Genomic DNA, 20,224 nt, shown 5'->3' on the forward strand with positions numbered 1-20,224 from the left:
GGCTTTTTTTCTTTTTGCTTATGTGGTGCTGAGGAATCGAACCCAGGGCCTCATGCATGCAAGGCAAGCGCTCTACCACTGAGCCACCTTCCCAGCCTGAAAGGCACATTTTTCTTCTCCAAAGATTTTCTTTTTCTGGCTGCTATTTTATTTTGGATTTAAATTTGGTTTTTCTATTTACCTGTGTTATTGATGATCAACAGACTGGTGCAGAGATCCTGAGGAACTTGTCCAGGAGACAGGAAATACAATCCCGTCTTAAATTCCCAGTTCTGGTTATTTTGCACAGCCAAAAGTATTAGTTCCACAATCAAAAAGAAAAATGGAATTGCAAGTATGAGTAGCCTATAAAATAAATGAAAAATTACCCTATGAGTCAGTGGTAATTTTCCTTTATTCGGGAAGACATTCTACAGCTATTTTGTTAGGTGTCAAATCTAGTGACACCAACCATGATTTTAATGTTCTAGTACACGCACTAAAAGATTTTGCTATATAAACATCAAGGTATCAAACTAGGAAAACTATGCTTCCTGAAGAGCAGCCATACCTATGTTCCCATTATCAGGAAAAATCACATGCTACATTTATCTGTCCTCTGGCAGCAATTCTAGGTATTGTGTTCTATTCTGTCATTATCTTCTGGTTTGAACCTTTTAAATTCTTTTTTTGGTGGTGCTGGGTTTTAAACTGAGGGCTTTGTGCTTGTTAGGCAGATGCTATACCACTTGAGTCAAATTGACAGCCCAGGAACCTCTTAATAGTGGTTTTCTAATAAATTCCCAATGCTCTGCTACTTACAAGGCCAAAAGTGACTTCCTCTCACGTTTTAGTTTTAAGAATCGGAGCCAGGCTATCGCGCAGACCTGTGTTCTCCAGAGGTGCAGGTCACTCACTGCCTTCCGCATTTGGAGAAGAGAAGGGCAAGCTTGCTCTGTTTCATTTATGCCCTCTGAGGCTCTCAGCATTTCTGAATGTTCAAAATCTATAGCACACACACACATACACACACACTGTTTATTAATACCATCCTGAGGGATCCTGTTTTTTCTTCTTAAAATTATTAAAAGTTACTTTATTCAGATTTTGTTTTTATAACTGGATTCAAAGGAACTACTTAAATAATGTTGTTCAAGACTGATTAAGTTTATACACCACTGTTGTCTTTAATATTTTCTTTTTGGGGCTGGGAAGTTGGCTCAGTGGTAGAGCGCTTGCCTCGCATGCCTGAGGCCCTGGGTTCGATTCCTCAGCACCACATAAGCAAAAACAAAAAAAAGCCGGAAGTGGCGCTGTGGCTCAAGTGGTAGGGCACTAGCCTTGAGCTGAAGAGCTGAGGGACAGTGCTCAGGCCCAGAGTTCAGGCCCCACAACCAGACCAAAAAAATATATATATATTTTTTTGTAGTCATATAGTTTCCCTTATAGATGGTGACATACATTAAATGGATACTTCTTCATAAAAAATGTTTTGGAATATTTGTGGTTAACAGGCAAACAATATGAAAAAACATATAATAATGTGCAAGTTCTATAAATTCAAGGGAAAATATATTGAATTTTGTAGATATTAAATATAAGAAGAATTCAGAAAATGGTAGTTTTTGTTCAGCTCAGATTAAAAAAATAATCTCCAATGTATCAATATAAATAAGAGATTTCAAAAAGTTTTGAGAGGATAGCCAACCATTATCATCTAAATATTCACCACTAAGGTATCACTAACCTAATATTGTAGGGCAAAAGCTCTAAAAATCTCTAAAAACCCCTGACCTATACAAGAACCCTGTATATAGGATTTAGAAGTGGAATGAAATTGGTACTACCTAACTGCTATTAAGGATGATATGCTCATCTAGAAAATGGTGACAAGGATTAGTATAGAAATGTGATGCTATAGGAATATGTTAGTGTATTATCTACACATTGTTTAAAGTATTGGGCATAGCAGGAGTTATAGAAATAATAGTTCTTCTATCACCCACAAAATAGACATAGAGACTTAGAATTTTCTCAGTTTAGACTTTTTTGTGTCAAAGTAAGTACAATTTTTATTTAAAAAATATATAGATATGTTCAAATCTCATGCCCATAATGAAGAATTTTCATGTCCTCAAAGTATCCAACACACTATAGAGATTGGAGAAGACTGCTAAAATGGGAAGTGCATAGTTTCCAAGGAGAATGTAAAAGAATCTATGTTTAGCCTTACTGATGATAATAGAAAACAGTAACAACCTATCACAAACAGAAAAGCCAAATTTGGAACTAGACACTTTCCTTAGAATTTATTATGCAAAAAAATATTAGAAATAACAATTGACCCATTTATTCCAAAATAAATTTGAAAATTTCTGTGAGTTACGCAAATAGTTTTACCTTTTTCGGTAATGGATTTTCTATCTAGATCCATGAAGACTTCATTCAGAGTTGATATAGAGATGTCACAACTCATTATACCCTGACCAGAATATGCATCTAGATCACTGAGGAGATCTAAGACAATAGACAGAAGTACATACATTGAATAAAACATCAATAGGTAAACCTAGTTAATTAATGCTTATCAGAAAGACTTTCTACAAATTACTGTGGAATATTACAATAAGTAAGACAAAAATCTCATCAGCCTGGTCTTACTATGAAATTACTATATCAGGTTTCTTCAAACTCTTATCTTCATCTTCTCAGATCTTTTTCTAGGGTTAGAAGTATACTAATCCCATATTCACAACAAGACTAGGGACCATAAAGTTACTGTCCTCAGTATATCCCTAAATCACTCAAGGACATGGAGTAGGGAGTGAGAACCTTGGTTTTCAGGCCTCAAGTGGTATAACTCTAGGCATGTTTATTTATTCTTTCATACTCCCAGTGATACTGCACTTCAGTTGTCTGACACAGTAACCTGCTTGGTAATGTAAACTTACCTGGCTTCCTTCCCTCCCCACCTCATCGCTCCATCCCCAGCTGGTGTTTCCAAGAATTCACCAGCAAATAAATTCACCCTCTCAAATCCTCATGTCAAATCCTGCTTCTCAGATAATGCAACCCAAAACAACATTCATATTCACTAAATGATAAAAAAATGGTGTGAACATACATTCCCAAATTTCATTCCATTATAGTCATCTATACATCTATACATCTATACACCCATACAGTCATCTATATATTACCTGGAAACCTACTCGTCCTTTCCAAAGGCAAAGTGTACACAAGCTTCTCTTTGTTTTCTGTTTTTAATTCGGCCTCAGGGATGTGATGCTTAATAAAGGATGTTATTTTTTCTGGATCATATATTTCATTCCTATGTAAACTAATATTTAGGGAAAAAAAGACAAGTAGTTACACATTCTCTGTGACTACCTCACAAGAATTGTTGTTGAATAATTAGCCTCTGAGCACTATCATACTTGGTTTTAGAAAACAACAAAATGAGCAGATAATAACTATCAGTTTGGAAATGGTATCTGTATAAGGATGATCAATAGATTGAAACAACTGTAAATACATACATAATTATTGTATTTAAGCCAATGTACTGAGTAAACAAAGGGAAATGAGAATATCAGACATAAGAGACTTCATGGGAAACACAAAGACTACATCTAACAGGGTCACTATCAAAAATTATTGGTCAGCAGAGAAATTTGGCCCACTGCAAAGTTTTGCTTGCCACAGGGTTTTTATAAAATAAAAATTAAAAACTTTTAGACTGAACAATCAGTTTCTAGTTTAACAAAGAGTTTTTTTCACAACTCTTTGCAAGTAGATTTTTCTCCCTGCTTTTATTGGCTTCTGAAAATATTTGCCTTCGAGCTTTTTGAAAAAATGGAAATATAATACTACATATCAACTGAGTAAAGTGAAGAGTGAAAAGGTAGAAGATCTGGTCTATGAACAGCTACCTGGAAAAGTAGTACAGAAAGTAGCCCTGCTGTAAGCAGATGGTCTAGTTCATAATGTTGACATTTTTGCCCATCATTAGCCTTACTACAGAGTCAAAGAGGCAGGAAAATAGGCAAAGTAGTTGAACAACACTTACCATGAGATCAATACTCGTTCACAGTGTCTCACCTTAGTATTTATACCAGTACATACTAATATAGATCTAATCTTTTCCCAAAGTCTTTACCTTAGGTGATATCCAATGCCCCATTTTCTCTTCAAAAAGATGGAAGAGCCTGCACATTTCAGTTTCCCGTGGGACATTATCACCTTTCTATCTGATTAAAAAGAATCATGAGATAGAAGATATTAGGAGTCATTTTGTCTCTCTCCAAAAATATACTGATGAGGAATCAAAGTTCAGAATTCCAAAGAAATGCTCTAGGAGACAAAACTAAATATGCTAATACATCTTTGAAATCAAAATAGATACATTTGGAGCTCATCCAACACCAATCTAATTCAGTATCCTCCACTACTTCCTAAAGAAAGACATCACAAATTACATATGGGTGTATTTTCACCCAGCACTTAAGAATGCTTAGATAATTTTCAAACAGATATATATTAAATAAGATTTTTACATTTAATTAAATGTAGTTCTGATGTGGCCACAACCTAGCACCTGCATGGCAATAAGAAACTGTTCTCTAGCTGTGAAATATAGGCACATCCTGGTATTCACAGTTCTTACCCAAGAGTACGCATCACATCTAAAGCCCTATTGTCATTGTGGTACTGAGATAAAAACAATTACCAGCAAGGCTGTCTGCCTCATCCACATACTTGGTACTGAAGAGGATCACCCGATTTGCTCTATGTTCCTTCAGGAAGCTCCACACCTGCTGCCTTGAAAAGGGATCCAGCCCAACAGTTGGTTCATCTAAGATCAAAATCTACAGGGGGTAAAGATACACAAAATATGCCTCTTTTCCATGTTAACTATCTCAGTAATTGACATAATGGGCAATAATCCATAAAACAAATAAATAAATAAATAGCCCATAATTGTGTCCAATATACTTACTCACAGCTAAGCAAAGTGGGTTCCCAGTTGAAACACTGCAATGAAAGCACTACCATTTTAAACACCAGGAGGAATCTGGTACTTGAAAGTGAGGGGTTAAAGGGAAGGGAGCATATAAATGAAGAGGAAAAGGGTGGGAAATTCAGTCAAAATATCAATGTATGTCCTACAAAATTAAGGTAAGCGGGGAAGGGGTTGGGTATGGATGGGTGAGAATGTTGAAAGGGGTGATGTTGATCCAGATGCACTGTATTCATAAACTGCTTTGTTGAATGGCAACTCCTTTGTACAGCTACTTAAAGATAATAAAAACATATTTTTTTAAAGGATGGCTTTCCCTGACAATCTGCTTTCCTCCCCAGGCACAACCTTACTTACTTGAGGATCTCCTAAAATGGCAGTCCCAAAGGTCAGCTTTCTTTTCTGTCCTTCACTTAAATTTTCAACACGGTCATCCTGAATAGTTTGCATGTCAAACTCCAATAAAATTTGTTGTACCTGTACATATATATATATATATATGTACATATATATATATATATATATATTTAGCCTAAAGTCCAAAATGACTCATTTTAACAATTGTAACTACCGGGCGCTGGTGGCTCATGCCTGTAATCTTAGCTACTGAGGAGGCTGAGATCTGAGGATCATGGTTCAAAGCCAGCCCAGGCAGGAAAGTCCGTGAGACTCTGATCTCCAATAAACCACTAGAAAACCAGAAGTGACACTGTGGCTCAAGTGGTAGAGCACTCGCCTTGAGCTGAAGAGCTGAGGGACAGCGCCCAAGCCCAGAGTTCAAGCCACGACCGACAAAGAAAAATAAAAAACAATTCTAACAATGCAATTTAACTTTGATTAAAGTAGTAGATGCTATTGGAGATTCTTTATTGACTAAATTTCTTTCATAGCTAGACAGGTAAAGCAGGGATGAGAATTCTATGGCCATGATTAAACTTGGTACACAATTGCCAGTTCATTCATTTGAGCATGCCCACCAACCTCTCGTTCCACTTCCTGTGGATGGATCCCTTTTATTATAGCAAACAGCCTGAGGTTTTCCTTTAAGGTAAGTATGTCAAACTGAACATTATGTTGAAGACAAACACCAGTTCTCTTTCTGATTTCCTCCAAGTCTTGAATTTCAGAGGGATTTTTATTGTAGATAGTGACTGAGCCTAAGAACAGAATAAAAATAATTTAATGTTGGTAAGATGATCGTATACTTTATTAATATTTGAACATATTATACAAGAAAATACTGACATACATTCACTTAAAAATCTAAAATGAAGTGGTAGAGTGCTAGCCTTGAGCACAAAGAAACTCAGGGACAGCATTCGGGCCCTGTGTTCAAGCCCCAGGCCTGGCAAAAACAACAACAAAATTAACAACAAACCTATAGGGCTGGGAAGGTGGCTCAGTGGTAGAGTACTTGCCTTGCTTTCATGAGGCCTGGGTTCGATTCCTCAGCACCACATAAGCAGAAAAGGCTGGAAGTGGCACTGTGGCTCAAGAGGTAGAGCTCTAGCCTTGAGCTGAAGAGCTAAGGGACAGCACCCAGGCCCAGACTTCAGGCCCCACAACCGACAAAAAAAAATCTAAAATGATGATTTCATGATTTGTTAGCAGTTATTAATCATTGTTAGCACAAATACATGTTTATAGTGAAACACATTTTCTCTGAAATATCACACAATAAAATCAAAGTGATTTTCATGGGAACTGAAGAAATTGGAAATACATTCAAAGTTATTTAGTGCTGGGAAACAAGTTTAGGGAAACTAATGTCTTTCAAGCCATCAGATTAAAAATTTTTTAATGGCAAGTGTATATATGTATATATAAGCTCATTCTTTATCAGGTTGCTTTGAGAGCTAACTTTAAACTTACCTTCTGTTGGAACAGATAGTCCAGTAAAGATGTTTAGTAGTGAAGATTTGCCAGCTCCTTTGTGACCCAGAATTGCTGTGATTTGACTTTCGTATATATCAAAGAGCAAACCTGTTTTTGATACAAGATATTCTAAATAGGAGGGCATTTCACAAGATGGGTCTTAAGCATTGAACAAGAAAAATAGGTTTCACAGTATGCTTATCAAGCATGTCAGTACTTTACATCTTTTCCAACTGCCAAAATAAAATGTAACTAATTTAATAACTAAAATGATGTAATGACAGTGAAATGCATTTAATAATTAAAATGATACTGATGTAATGTGGCATGATTAACAGAAGTCTAAAATTGACCAAAATAAATATGAAAATTAGTAAAATGAACTTAAAAATTCATCAAAAAGGATGAATTAATATTAACAACTTTTATGTTTGTTATTAAATATAATACACAGTGTTTTCATGGGCTAGAGGAAACTGACAATATCACCACAAAACTGAAATACGTGACTCAATTTCCACATCTACAAAGTGATGGAAATATTATGTGATTTTCAAAAACCAAATGAGAGAAAAAAATCCGTGAAAATTACTTAGCATAATTCCCAATACATACTTACACCTCACAAAATCTTGTGTATTTATAGCTATTATCTTGTCATAATTATGTATTGCTTATTAATATGGATTTAATATTCATGGAGGAAAATTAAATATGAACTAAGAACCTTAAAAATATCATCCCTAATAATTCAACTTCCAAAAATTTATCTTTATGAAATAAGGTCTTCAAAAAGATTGCACAAGAGGATTCATTCTAGGGGCTGAGAAGGTGGCTCAGTGGTAGAGTGCTTGTCTTGCATGCATGAGGCCCTGGGTTCGATTCCTCAGCACCACATAAACAGAAAAAGCCAGAAGTGGCGCTGTGACTCAAGTGGTAGAGCACTAGTCTTGAGCTGAAGAGCTGAGGGACAGCACACAGGCCCAGAGTTCAGGCCCCATGACTGGCAAAAAAAAAAAAAAAAAGAAGATTCATTTGAGTGGAGTTTTTATGGCAGTTAGTTGAATGAATCATACCAGTCATACAAGACAATGGATGTAGTCACTTTAGGCTAATGATAAAGGATTTCAAAAGCGTGCTTTTAAAGGTATCCTAGAGTTGGCAGAGACTAGCTGCAGGAGCAGAAAGCCAAGAGAGTACAATTCTAATTCTATCCTTTTCCCCCAAGGAGCAACTCTAGCTCTCTCTGATTTCATTTTCCATATATTGTGTTTAGTTCTCAAGACTACTCTATTTTTACTTATTTATTTATTAATTTTGCTGGTCCTTGGGCTTGAATTCAGGGCCTGGGCTCTGTCCCTGAGCCTTAAGTAGTAGGCTAGCACTCTACTACTTGAGCCACAGCATCACTTCTGGCCTTTTCTGTTTATGTGGTATTGAGGAATTGACCCACTAAGCCACATTCCCAGCCAAGGCTACTGTATTTTGAGGAAAGCATTTCTTTTCCTTCTGAAAGTCATTAGGATTAAAAGCAACAGGACCTCTGTGAAATGTAGACGCTAACTGTAATGTTTTCTTTAAAATTCATAGTAGAACCTGTATCCTTATTTCAGCATTTTCTTATTTCCCTTCTCCTCCCCAAATTAGAAAAATGTATATACAAGATGCAGGACACTGAATCAAATACAGTGAAACAGGGGTTATACCATGGGGGAAGAACATACAATAAAATTTTAAAAAATCACATAGTACATTTATATATATATATATATATATATGTATATATATATATATACATTAAAAACAACAGCAAAAAAGATAAAACATCTTGTGTAAAATTAAATGTACAAGATACTATGTTGAAAATGAACTTTACAACTTTGTAGGGGGGAAGGAGAGGAGTTAGGAAGGTGTGGAGGGAAGGGATGGAAGGGGAAAAACAAAGGAGGAGGTAACAATGCTCAATAGGAAATGTACTCATTACCTTACTCATGTAACTGTAACCCTTATGTACAGTATCTTTACAATAAAAAATATATACAAAAAAGTTAAAAAATAAAATTCATTGTAGAAAACTATACTTTCTAGAACAGTGTTAAAATGTTTGCTTCATTCCAAGTTACAAACTATTCTGTCACAGGAAATTGTGTATTTAATTCAGTCACTGACAATGGTTCTACTGAGACTCCTTTTAACTATTATACCAGTATTTTTTAGCCCTATATCCCTTAAACATTATTGGACTATAAGTGTAGATACTCCTTCTTCACAGTACAAATGTATCATTATGTTTTTATCCTAGTCATACTAAAACACAGAGAATTTTCTTGTTTCATTGTACCAGCCAATTTTGCAAAATAGATCCATTAAATATTGGAAAAGATTTTACAATTTTATTCTCAAAATTTTATTAGCATAAATTAATTTATAATAAATTCTTAATCATTAATAACATCCAAGTGGAAGATTAAGATTACTCGCATTCATTTTCTTTTTTGTTTGTTTGTTTGTTTTGGTATATTTTCAACTATCACACGTTGAGTTTTTCTCCTGTTTTGGTAATAAAGTCAATGACAGAATTAAGTCTTTTTTCTTTACCTTTCAATGCTTCCACTTTTCCAGATTTTCCTTTATATTCCTTTTTAACATTTCTGATTCTGAAATGATAAAGATGTTAATTTAGCTGCAACAGAGATAAAGACAGCACAGATAATGTGTTCAGTTTGAGTGATACAAGCAATTGGCCACTTTATGTAAAACGGATGATGTTCTAAGCATGTTATGCAGAAAACTTCCTCAACTATCAGCATAAGGTAGATTACACTATGGAGAAAGGGGTTCAAGAAATGAAAACAGCAAGTATAAAATAGAAGTGGTGGCACAAGAAACAAAGCAGACACAAGGTGCCACAAGATGACAGTGAATGGTGGTAATCAAAACCAGAGAGACTTTTCTTTCAAGTAGCATTTAGGAGAGCTTGCTGGTGAGGGAAGCAGAACTGCTCAAAGGGATGTAGATAAAGGAAGTGGTGCTATGGCTCAAGTGGTAGAGTGCTCGAGTGCAGGGACACTGCCCAAGCCCAGAGTTCAAGCCCCACAACCGACCAAAAAAAAAAGTTGTTTGGCAGGGATGTAGATAAAGATAAATTCTTCCCCCTTCAATAGTTTTCCCTATTCTCACTCAATCTCATTCATGCATTTGTGTGGTTCTCGTGTGATTACCTGATGGCTTCTTTTCCCTGTAACTCAGGAGCTACAGGCTCAAAGTAATCATCAGAGGGCTGTTCAGGATCTAGGTTTTCCTCAAGAACATTATTTTTAGTCCTCCAATGTTGGAAACAAAATGATGAATTCAGGAAAAACAATGGAGAATGGTGGAGTTCACTTCCATCTAATTAATCAAGAGACAATAAAGTATCCAATCAGTAATGGTATAATGAGAAAATAAAATTCAAAATAATATGGAATGTACTGGTTTTTTGTTTGCTTGTTGGCACCCTTTGCTTTCTATCATGTACTATGTCTTTCAGCACTTTTTACTTTAGTTTTTTTTTTTTAAATATAGTCTTGCATTTATGCCCTGTCCTGCTAGACCATTACCCTACTATTATTCCCACATAACTGAGATGATAAGCATGTATCCTTGCTTCCAACTATTGGTTGAGATTGTGAACTTTTTACCTTGGTCTCATACCATAATTCTCCCAGTCTCCATCTCCAAGTAGCTAGATTACAGGTGTGAGACACCACACTCAGCTTGAAATGTTGTGAACTTTTACAATAACACAGGAAAAAAATTCTCCTTCAAAGTGGCTATGAATTCAGAATAAAACAAATGCTACACCATTTTTTTAAAAAGCAGGAATAATTTTAAAGTATGTTCATATTTATCTTAACAAACACTATTTCTCCACATACTTTTCACTTGTATATCTAAATACAAATATACAGATTTTAGTATTACCTTTAATTCCACTTGTGTGATCTAATATTTATGTCTACACACATAACTCTAATTATTTTTATTTGTTATACTAATGCTTGGTGCTTTCACAACTTATTTTCTCAGCTTGGTGTTTATTTTATCCATTTGAAATCATTTTAGTCAAACTTTTGATTTATATTTTGTGAAAAGTTCCATTATATTAACTTTTGCAATATTATTTCTTTTGAATTTTCATTGTTTACTTCCTTGTCACAAATGTTGTTGTTTCATAACTGAAAACATGCTTCATTCCACAGCTGAATTCTGAGATCTTTAAAGCACAACTAACACCAATATTCATCAAACTTTTCTATGAACAAAACCAACTGAAAAAGAGAACTACAAACCTATCTTTTAGATGAACATAGATGAAAATTTTCTCAAAAGAATACTAGACAATTGAATAAACAAGTAATCCAAAAAAAATACATTACAATCAAATAGAATCCATCCTCGGAATGCAAGGCTGGTTCAATATATGCAAATCAATAAATATAATACAGTGCATCAACAGAAGTAAAGACAGGAATCACATGATAATTTTAATAAATGCAGAAAAAATCTGCCAGATCCAACATTCTTTTATGTTAATAGCTCTGGAGAAGCTAGTAATACAGGAAATATTCCTTAACATAATAAAGGCTGCTTATTACAAACCTACAGTAGGCATTATACTCAGTAATGAAAAACTAAAACCATTTTCTCTAAAATCAAGATCAAAACAAGGATACCCACTTTCTCCACACCTCTTTAATATAGTACTGGAATTCTAGCAAGAGTAAAAAGTCAGGAAAAGACATAAAGGGGAAAGAAATATGGAAAGAACTAAAAGTCACCCTATTTGAAGTTGACATGATCCTATATTTAAAGGACCCAAGAGATTCCACCCCCAATCTCCTAGAGCTGATGAAAAACTTTGGCAAAGTAGCAGAATATAAAATATGCCAATAATGAAAAGATTGAGACTGAGATCAGGGTAGCAACTCCATATGCAATAGTGCCCCCAAAACAAAAATACCTAGAAATCAACTTAAATATGGATGTGAAGGACTTCTACAATGAAAACTATAAATTTTTAAAGAAGGAAATCAAAGAAGACTTAAGCAAATGAAAAGAGCTTCTGTGCTCCTAGATTGGAAGAATTAATGTCCTAAAAATACAACTCAAAGCATTCTACAAATTCAATACAATACACCTCAAAATCCCAACATCAGTCCAAAAAAAATCAAAGGTCCCTAAATCTCACAAGCAATCCTATGCAGAGAAAATAATGCTAGAAGTATAACAATTCCAAACACCACACTATATATAGTGATATAGTAATGAAAGTAACTTGGTACTGGCACAAAAACAGGTCTGATGACCTATGGAACAGAATAAAAGACCCAGAAATAAATCCACAGACTGATAGCCATTTAATATTTAATAAGGGTGTCAAAAACATAAGCTAAAAGGAAGATAGTTTTTTCAACAAATAGAGCTAGGAAAAATGGATTAACCTCATAAAGAAAACTGAAACTGGCTCACTAATATCAGTTCAAAATGGACCTCAAGGACCTCAAAAATGGACCTCAAAAAGACCTCAAGGAAGACTTGACATGAAGCGACTACTACTACTTGGCATAGGGAAGAACTTTCTAATACAGATCTAGGAGCACAGCAAGTCAAAGAAAGAATGGCAAAGTGGGATTGTATCAAACTAAAAGTTTCTGCATGGCAGGAGATATAGTTAACAAGCTAAAATTCCTACAGAATGGGAGAGGATCTTTGCTAGCTATACATCAGATAGAGGTCTAATATCTAGCATATTCAGAGAGCTTCAGAAGCTAAGCCCTCAACACCCCTCTTCATAAATGGATAAAAAAGCTAACTAGAGACTTCTCAGAAGAAGTAAAAACACCCAAAAGATAAATGTAAAAATGGGATGGGAATGTGGCTCAGTGGTAGAGTGCTTGGCTAGCCTGCATGAAGCCCTGGGTTTGATTCCTAAGGACCATATACAGAAAAAAACAGAAGTGTTGCTGTGACTCAAGTGGTAGAGTGCTAGCCTTGAGCAAAAAAAGCTCAGGGACAGTTCCCAGACCCCTTAGTTCAAGATCCAGGACCGGCAAAAAATAAAATAAAATAAATGTAAAAATGCTCAACATATCAGACCATAAAGGAAAAACAACAATGAGATTCCATCTAACGGCTATAATCAAGAATATAAATAATGTGGCCAAAAAAGAATCCTAATACACTGTTGATGGAAACATATACTAGTATAACCAACTCTTGAAAGCAGTATGGAGGCTCCCAAAAACATTAAACATAGAATTGTGCTATGATCCAGCAATTCCACCCCTGGATGTTTAAAAGATTCCAAACTGTGGCTAGGAAGGTGGCTCAGTGGTAGAGCGCTTGCCTTGCAGGCCTGAGGCCCTGGGTTCGATTCCTCAGCACCACATAAGCAAAAAGAAAAAAGCCGGAAGTGGCGCTGTGGCTCAAGTGGTAGAGCGCTAGCCTTGAGCTGAAGAGCTGAGGGACAGCGCCCAGGCCCAGAGTTCAGGCCCAACCATGACCGGACCCAAAAAAAAAAAAAAAAAGATTCCAAACTAGGATACAGTAGAGTAACTAGCACAATCAAGTTCTTTGTAACATTATCACCATAGCCAAAGTATGGAATTAGGCCAGACGTCTCTCAGTGGATGCGTGGGTCAAGAAAATTATATTTATATTGGAATATTACTCAGCTATTAGAGAGAATGATATTGGGGAAAAGATCATGTTAAGTGAAGTAAGTGAAGCCCAGAGAGACAGAGGATGTATGTTTTCTCTCCTATGTGGAAGCTAGAATTAATCTATAAATATATAAATACACACTTTAGGGTGGTATCCAAGTGAAAACAACAATGTAATTCCTTAGAAAGGCTAACTCATAATCAAACAAAATAAACATCAGGAATGAGGTATTCAAAAATGGGGGGACTGGACCAACAAAAGGGGAGGGGAGTGAACTAATAAAGGTGGGGGGTAGTCATAAGACCCAATGCATATAAGAAAATTGAGGGAAAGGGTGGGGTTGGGAATGATAGGGCAAAGTGATGAAAGGGGCGACATTGATCAAGATCCATTATATCCAAATACTACTTTGTTGACAGGTAACTACTCAAAGATAAAAATAATGTTTTTAAAAAGAATCTCAGATATAAACCCAGAGTCAATGAAATGTACAACTAAGTACAAATTACAGGAATGTATACAGTTAATTCAAAGGAACATATAAGACAACATTAACTGTAGGCAAAATGGCAGGAGTACAAAAAATAAGAAGTAAGATTGCATGGGAAAAAGCATTCTAGTTCTAATCTGGGTGAAAGAATTCTGTGCTTATGTGAAAAATTTGGTTGTATCCAAGAAAAAAATCTAATAATCATAATCAACAAAACTTGTTAATATGACCAATATGTGAAAGAATATTGGCAAGAATTATACTAATCAAACCTGGCAGGGGAAATCATTCATTTTATCTTGTTCTGATACAAGTATCCCTTTCAGAGATACTTTAAAATATATCATTATTTATTACATTTTTAAATTAGTATTGTAATATGATTATACTTTTATTATATTGAAATCCTAATAACACTGTTTCTACACCAAAACTTATTTAGAACATTAAAACTTTAAGTAGAAATACACAATTCACTTGGTCTGAGATAAGGAATATTTATTCTTTATATACAAAAATACATATTTATATAACTTTAAGAAAAGTCCATCAATATAATCAGTCACTAAAAAAGATAGAAAAACATTCACTTTTACTTACAGGGTAAGAGTTTGTCAAAGTATAATGCCAATAGCAAGTAAACTACACCATCAAAAACCAGAATAGAGCATTTTGCTATCATTACATAGGACTCTCCTGAAGGGTCAAAAAAATTGATACCATTGAAATTGTAATCCTGGTGAATAATCTAAAATTAAACAAAAATAATAACAGAATTTTAAATTCATAAAGGGTTTAGCAGAATGGCAATAATTAAGCTACTAACCTCCTGTCTCACAAAGCCCTTATTAGCTGTCAGTCTAATACATAAGTAAACAAACCTGTTAAAATATTTCTATTTTATTATGACAAAGGAATCTTAGTACAAAATGTTGAATTTTTAAAGTACAATGTTCCAAGTCTAGAAATTTAAATTCCAATGTTTTCATCAAGTTATTGCAACTAGTGAGTAATTATTTGCTACAACATATGATGTACAAATGCAAGAAATTATTTGAGTCACTGAAGCATTTAATGAAAATACTAAAATGTATCTTTGAAGAGTTACTACTGAAAACAGAGATTTATATTTACAATAATATCTACTTTGTTCTGGAACCTCTTATACTATCCTCCTTAATCGCCAGCAAAACCCTCTATTGTGAGCTTTGTTACATTTATCTGATTTGTTCAGAGTATGAAATTAAAGTATAGTAAAGTTGAGTGATTAAACTAGACAAAGACAAATCACGTAGTGAGGAGAGGCTAAGCTGTGGTGAGAACTTAAAAAACCTAGCAACCTAAGTTAGGTGCCAATGGCTCACAGCTGTAATCCTAACAACTCAGGGGACTCAGGAAGGAAAGTCCATGAGACTTTTATCCCCAATTAACCATTAAGATGGTTAAAATGAAGCTGTGCTTGAGTGGTAGAGCACTAGCCTTGAGCACAAAAGCTCAAGGACAGGACCTAGGGCTCTGAGTTCAAGCTCCAAAACTGGTGCAGTAAAAAAAAAAAAAGGCACAAAGGATCCACCTCTACAAACAATTTTTAAAAGAGAAAAATGTAAAAAATTCTTGAAGCATCTGGAAAGGTATTCAATGTCATCAGGAGTTGGGAAAGTACAAATTACCAGGACATACATCATTACATATCCATTAGAATGGATAAAATTTGAACAACCAACCAACAATATCATCAAAATTGTCAAAAACTGGAAACATCATTTATCAATAAAAAAACTGATAGCATATTTATACAGGATAATACTGTGTAGCACTGTATTATAACTTCATACAAAACCTTGAAGGACACTTAAAAACACAATTTCGAATGAAAACAGCCAAATTTTCAGAAATACATTTAAATTTTTATATTATTCATATAAATTGAAAAATAGCAAACTAAAAAATGCCATTATTTAGAATCGCAAACTTAGCTGAAAATGAAAAGCAAGGATATAACTGTCATAAGCCCTTACCTTTTGAAGGACATGGCCTAAAGTTGCTTCAGAGTTAGTGCAATGTCTTTCTTTTTAATCAAGTTCATGGGCTTGGTCTGACTTTATAAAGTATTTGTTGAACTATATATTTATGTTTTAAAAGCTCTTCATATTTGAGTCATAGTTCTTCAAGTAAAATGACTTAAAGTAAGTTTAAACAACAATTTTAAGAACTAGCAGTGTGCTTCACTGTCTAAAATGAAAATACTAAAATATTTATATGCAGAAAAACACCTCAAGAAGAAAAATACTTCTCAGAAGCAAAAATATATGTTTTCTTACGAGAAAACAATTATTCCTGCATTGTAATAATAATTTTATATTTAGCAGAAAAATTGCTTAACGCAAATACTCTTGGTGAGTTGGGTTAACTACAAAGTGTCATGAAGTGTTAGTTCTTTTGAAAGTTTATCAATGAGTGAACTAAGCTTTTACCTGACTCATTCCAGAAGTAAAGGCAAAAGGGCTACAAACACTCAGAATCCACTCCAGAGATGAAGGAAGTTGTTTGTACAATGCAGTGAATCCCACACAACCCCAAAAGAGAGTAATAAGAAACATCATAAAATTTGTAAGGGCAGCTTTCTGCAACAAAACACTCATCAGGAATGATAAGGCTATCTGAAAGAGAGAAGACATTTAAGCTGTTATATGTATTGAATTCATTGGGAATTTATGGGAGCACAATAAAATGAGGCTGTATATCACAAAAGATATTTATCCATGAGAAAGTGTTAGGAACATTAAAAATACCATGATCTGTTCTACTCTCAAACCTTACCCCTCCTTTTTTATAAAGAAGGATTATTTTAAAAATATGCTGGGTGTTGCTGAGAAAGAGGTGGGGGAAATCTGGGGAAAAATATGAGAGTAGGGTGCAAATGCAAAGTTTGAAAAATTGAAGAAAGCTAAATTAATGTATTAAGGGTGCTTATAATCACTACAGAAAACACCCTAGAAGGTAGAGAAAACGAAAGCCATGTTCAGAGAAGGACAAAAGCAATGAATTAGAGGGAGAAGAGATATTCTGCAGAATAATTCATTCAATATTATAGGATGCACTAGCAAAAGCACACACACACATTCTCTCAAAAACTTCCACTCACAAACATGTTCCCACACACGACAGACATGGAAAGATCTACTAGCCTATTGTTTCATTGATATTTGCTACACATAGTTAATATCTAAAGTGGAACAAATGGTGACAAATGTGTAAACTTACCAAAGATAGGCCATATAAGAAAAAAAGTGTAAATATGACGATGAAGCCAGTCATAACTATAGTTTGGGTGGTTGTTATGATAACTGTAATGAATATGGAAAAAATGAAGACAAAGCCAGCATAAAGTAAGCCCCAGGAGAGCCTAAATAAACAAAAAAGTAATTTTCATTATTTAACTTTGCTAAAAATTATTTTAGATATGCAAAACATCTAAAGAATATCATTATCCATGTATCTTAATGACTATGGCATTGTTAAAACAGCAGAAGTCCTCTCCATATCCTTTTCCTGATCACAATTCTCTGTTTTTCTCCCACTAATGTAACTACTTTTCTAACTGTGATGGTTTTAATTCTTATGCATTTTGACTGCCTTTGAACACAGCGATATGGTTAAATACTAAATACTGGTAGAGTCACCAATCAATGGGAAAGGAGCCAATTAAGATATAAACAGCACCTTAGCCTTGCTGGCACCTAAAGGTTATGCATCAGCTCTGTATACTTGAACTATACAATTAGTATAAAAGTGGTAAGTTGTATAATATTGTACATATTCTTCTGTAACTTGCCTTTATCAACTTTCATAATGATAAGTAATAACATAAAATATTTCACTGTCTGGTATACCCTAGTGTTTTCTTGTCCATAGATATTTAGGTTTCTTCAAAGCTATTTATTTTTATTACAATGTTTATCAAGAAGATTACTGCATTTTGTTTTGGGGGTGGGAGATGCACAAGAATGTGTCTAAGGTGGAAATGGTGACTGAAACTTTGTATTATCAGCTTTCTCAGACATTACTAAATGGTACTAATTGTAGAACTGGCAGGAAATTGTTATAAAGTTTCTTTCTGTCAAGTCAATCAAGTAGTTACAGCAGAGATGATAATTTAACTATTGTTGACTATTTTTGGAGACAATATCTCTACTCTCTGTAGGAGAAGAAAATTGAAGTTTTATAATCCCATTCCATTTTTCCTACTCCTGTTCATGATTCTTCACTTAAAATGATCATAATGTGTATATACACACATTGTGGGACACCTTTATATCTTCACACTGTCTTGCTTTATATGTGCTAATGTTTATTTAAGAAACTGTATTCAGTCTAGCAAAATTATAGGGTACACAAGTCCATGAATTAGAAAGCCATAATCTCTCTTATAGTTCATAGGCCTATCCAAGGTCACAGAATAATTAATAAGGATAAAGCTATAGAGGGTAATTATCTATCTATCTATCTATCTATCTATCTCTCCCCCTCCACTCTCTCTTCTACTTAAAACTGTATTATTCAATAAGGGTTCAACAGGGGAAGAATACAACAAGTGTTGACACCAGGAAGAGGCATCAATATAAATTGTGATAGAACATGTTTTACTATAGCTATTGCTGATTTGACTTTTTTAAAAGGTGCATGTCATTATAATGACTCAGACTAGCATTAGAAACAACAGCATTTTTAAAAAGCATATTCTGCAAAACTCATTTCCTGAGTACAGAGGGGCACTATATTAGGCAGGAATTGAAAACCAATACTAAAGAAAACTTAGGAGTTAAAGAGAATAAACTATTACATAGAAAAGGGAACCAGTCACAGGGTGGAGGTGGAAAGGAAATGTTAATACAGTACTTATTTAGGGGGGAAAAAAACAACCACCTCTTGGTAGTCAGCTGTTAGTTGCTAACACCTGTAATCAGAGCTACTTGGAAGGTTGAAATGCAGAAGATAATGGTTCCAGGCCATCCCAGACACAAAAGTTTTTTTGTTTTTTGTTTTTTTGTCGGTCGTGGATCTTGAACTCTGAAGAGGTGTTCCTCAGCTCTTCAGCTCAAGGCTAGCGCTCTACCACTTGAGTCACAGAGCCACTTCTGGCTTTCTGGTGGTTCATTGAAGATAAGAATCTCACGGACTTTCTTGCCCAGGCTGGCTTTGAATGGCGATCCTCAGATTTCAGCCTCCTGAGTAGCTAGGATTACAGGCGTGAGCCACCGGCACCTAGCCTCACAAAAGGTTTTTGAGATGCCATCTAAACCAAAAGCTGGATAGAGAAGTGTATGTCGTCATCCCCACTATGCAGAAGGCTGAAACCAGAAGGTCATGGTTCCAGGCCCTCCTAGACAAAGGTTCCCAAGACCCCATCTCAACACAAAAAGCTGGATGCGGTGACACATGCCTGTCAGCCAGCTACAGTGGCAAACGTATACAGAAGAGCTGCAATTCAAGCTAGCCTAGGGAAAAGGCAGACCTCTGCCTCAGAAGTAACCAGAACAAAAGGTCTGAAGTTATGGTTCAAGCAGAATGCTTGTCCAGCAGGCATGAGACAATGAGTCCAAACCCCAGCACTATAAGAACAAAAAACAAAACACAAAACACAAAATAAAACTAATCAATTCTTTCAGGATAAAAACAATTTAGGCATCACATTAAAGAATATTGTTACAATTCACATTTATATTAGCTCTTTTTTTTCCTGCAGGTTGTGGGGCTTGAACTCTGAGCTTGAGCTTTTCAGCTCAAGGTGAGCGCTCTACCACTTGAGCCACAGCACCACTTCCAGTTTTCTGGTGGTTAATTGGAGATAAGAGTCTCACAGACTTTCAGGCCTGGGCTGGCTTTGAACTGCCATCCTCAGATCTCAGCCTCCTGAGTAGCTAGGGTTACAGGCATGAGCCACCGGAGCCCAGCTTATATTAGCACTTGAAAAACAAAAAAGCCTTATAATGTATCTCCAATAGACTCCTGGCACCTAATAGTAATGTTTGAGACTCTTCTCTTCTTAGCTTTATTGATTCATATATAAATTAATTTTGCTAAGTTTTAGATTACATACATGCAAAGAATCATCCCCAAAATAAATGTTTATCCAAAGGTATGAAACCTTTCTG

At 35.1% G+C, this 20,224-nt stretch overlaps 1 protein-coding gene across 1 annotated transcript in view; it reads right to left on the reverse strand.

The window, feature by feature from the left end:
• The window catches only part of Abca6 (ATP-binding cassette, sub-family A (ABC1), member 6), a 54,503-nt gene that overhangs the window by 24,631 nt on the left and 9,648 nt on the right, over positions 1–20,224 (reverse strand). Inside the window, exons 7-20 of the mRNA XM_013036633.1 lie at positions 17,334–17,475; positions 16,544–16,729; positions 14,670–14,817; positions 10,096–10,264; positions 9,473–9,531; positions 6,872–6,982; positions 5,981–6,156; positions 5,357–5,476; positions 4,709–4,847; positions 4,139–4,229; positions 3,180–3,319; positions 2,380–2,496; positions 802–985; positions 177–345 (exon numbers count right to left, since the gene is read on the reverse strand). Coding sequence (XP_012892087.1) covers positions 177–345; positions 802–985; positions 2,380–2,496; positions 3,180–3,319; positions 4,139–4,229; positions 4,709–4,847; positions 5,357–5,476; positions 5,981–6,156; positions 6,872–6,982; positions 9,473–9,531; positions 10,096–10,264; positions 14,670–14,817; positions 16,544–16,729; positions 17,334–17,475 — 1,951 coding nt within the window. The remainder of the gene's footprint in view (positions 1–176; positions 346–801; positions 986–2,379; positions 2,497–3,179; positions 3,320–4,138; positions 4,230–4,708; positions 4,848–5,356; positions 5,477–5,980; positions 6,157–6,871; positions 6,983–9,472; positions 9,532–10,095; positions 10,265–14,669; positions 14,818–16,543; positions 16,730–17,333; positions 17,476–20,224) is intronic.

The sequence above is a fragment of the Dipodomys ordii genome, unplaced genomic scaffold (assembly GCF_000151885.1).
Source record: "Dipodomys ordii isolate 6190 unplaced genomic scaffold, Dord_2.0 Scaffold7, whole genome shotgun sequence".
NCBI lineage: Eukaryota > Metazoa > Chordata > Mammalia > Rodentia > Heteromyidae > Dipodomys > Dipodomys ordii.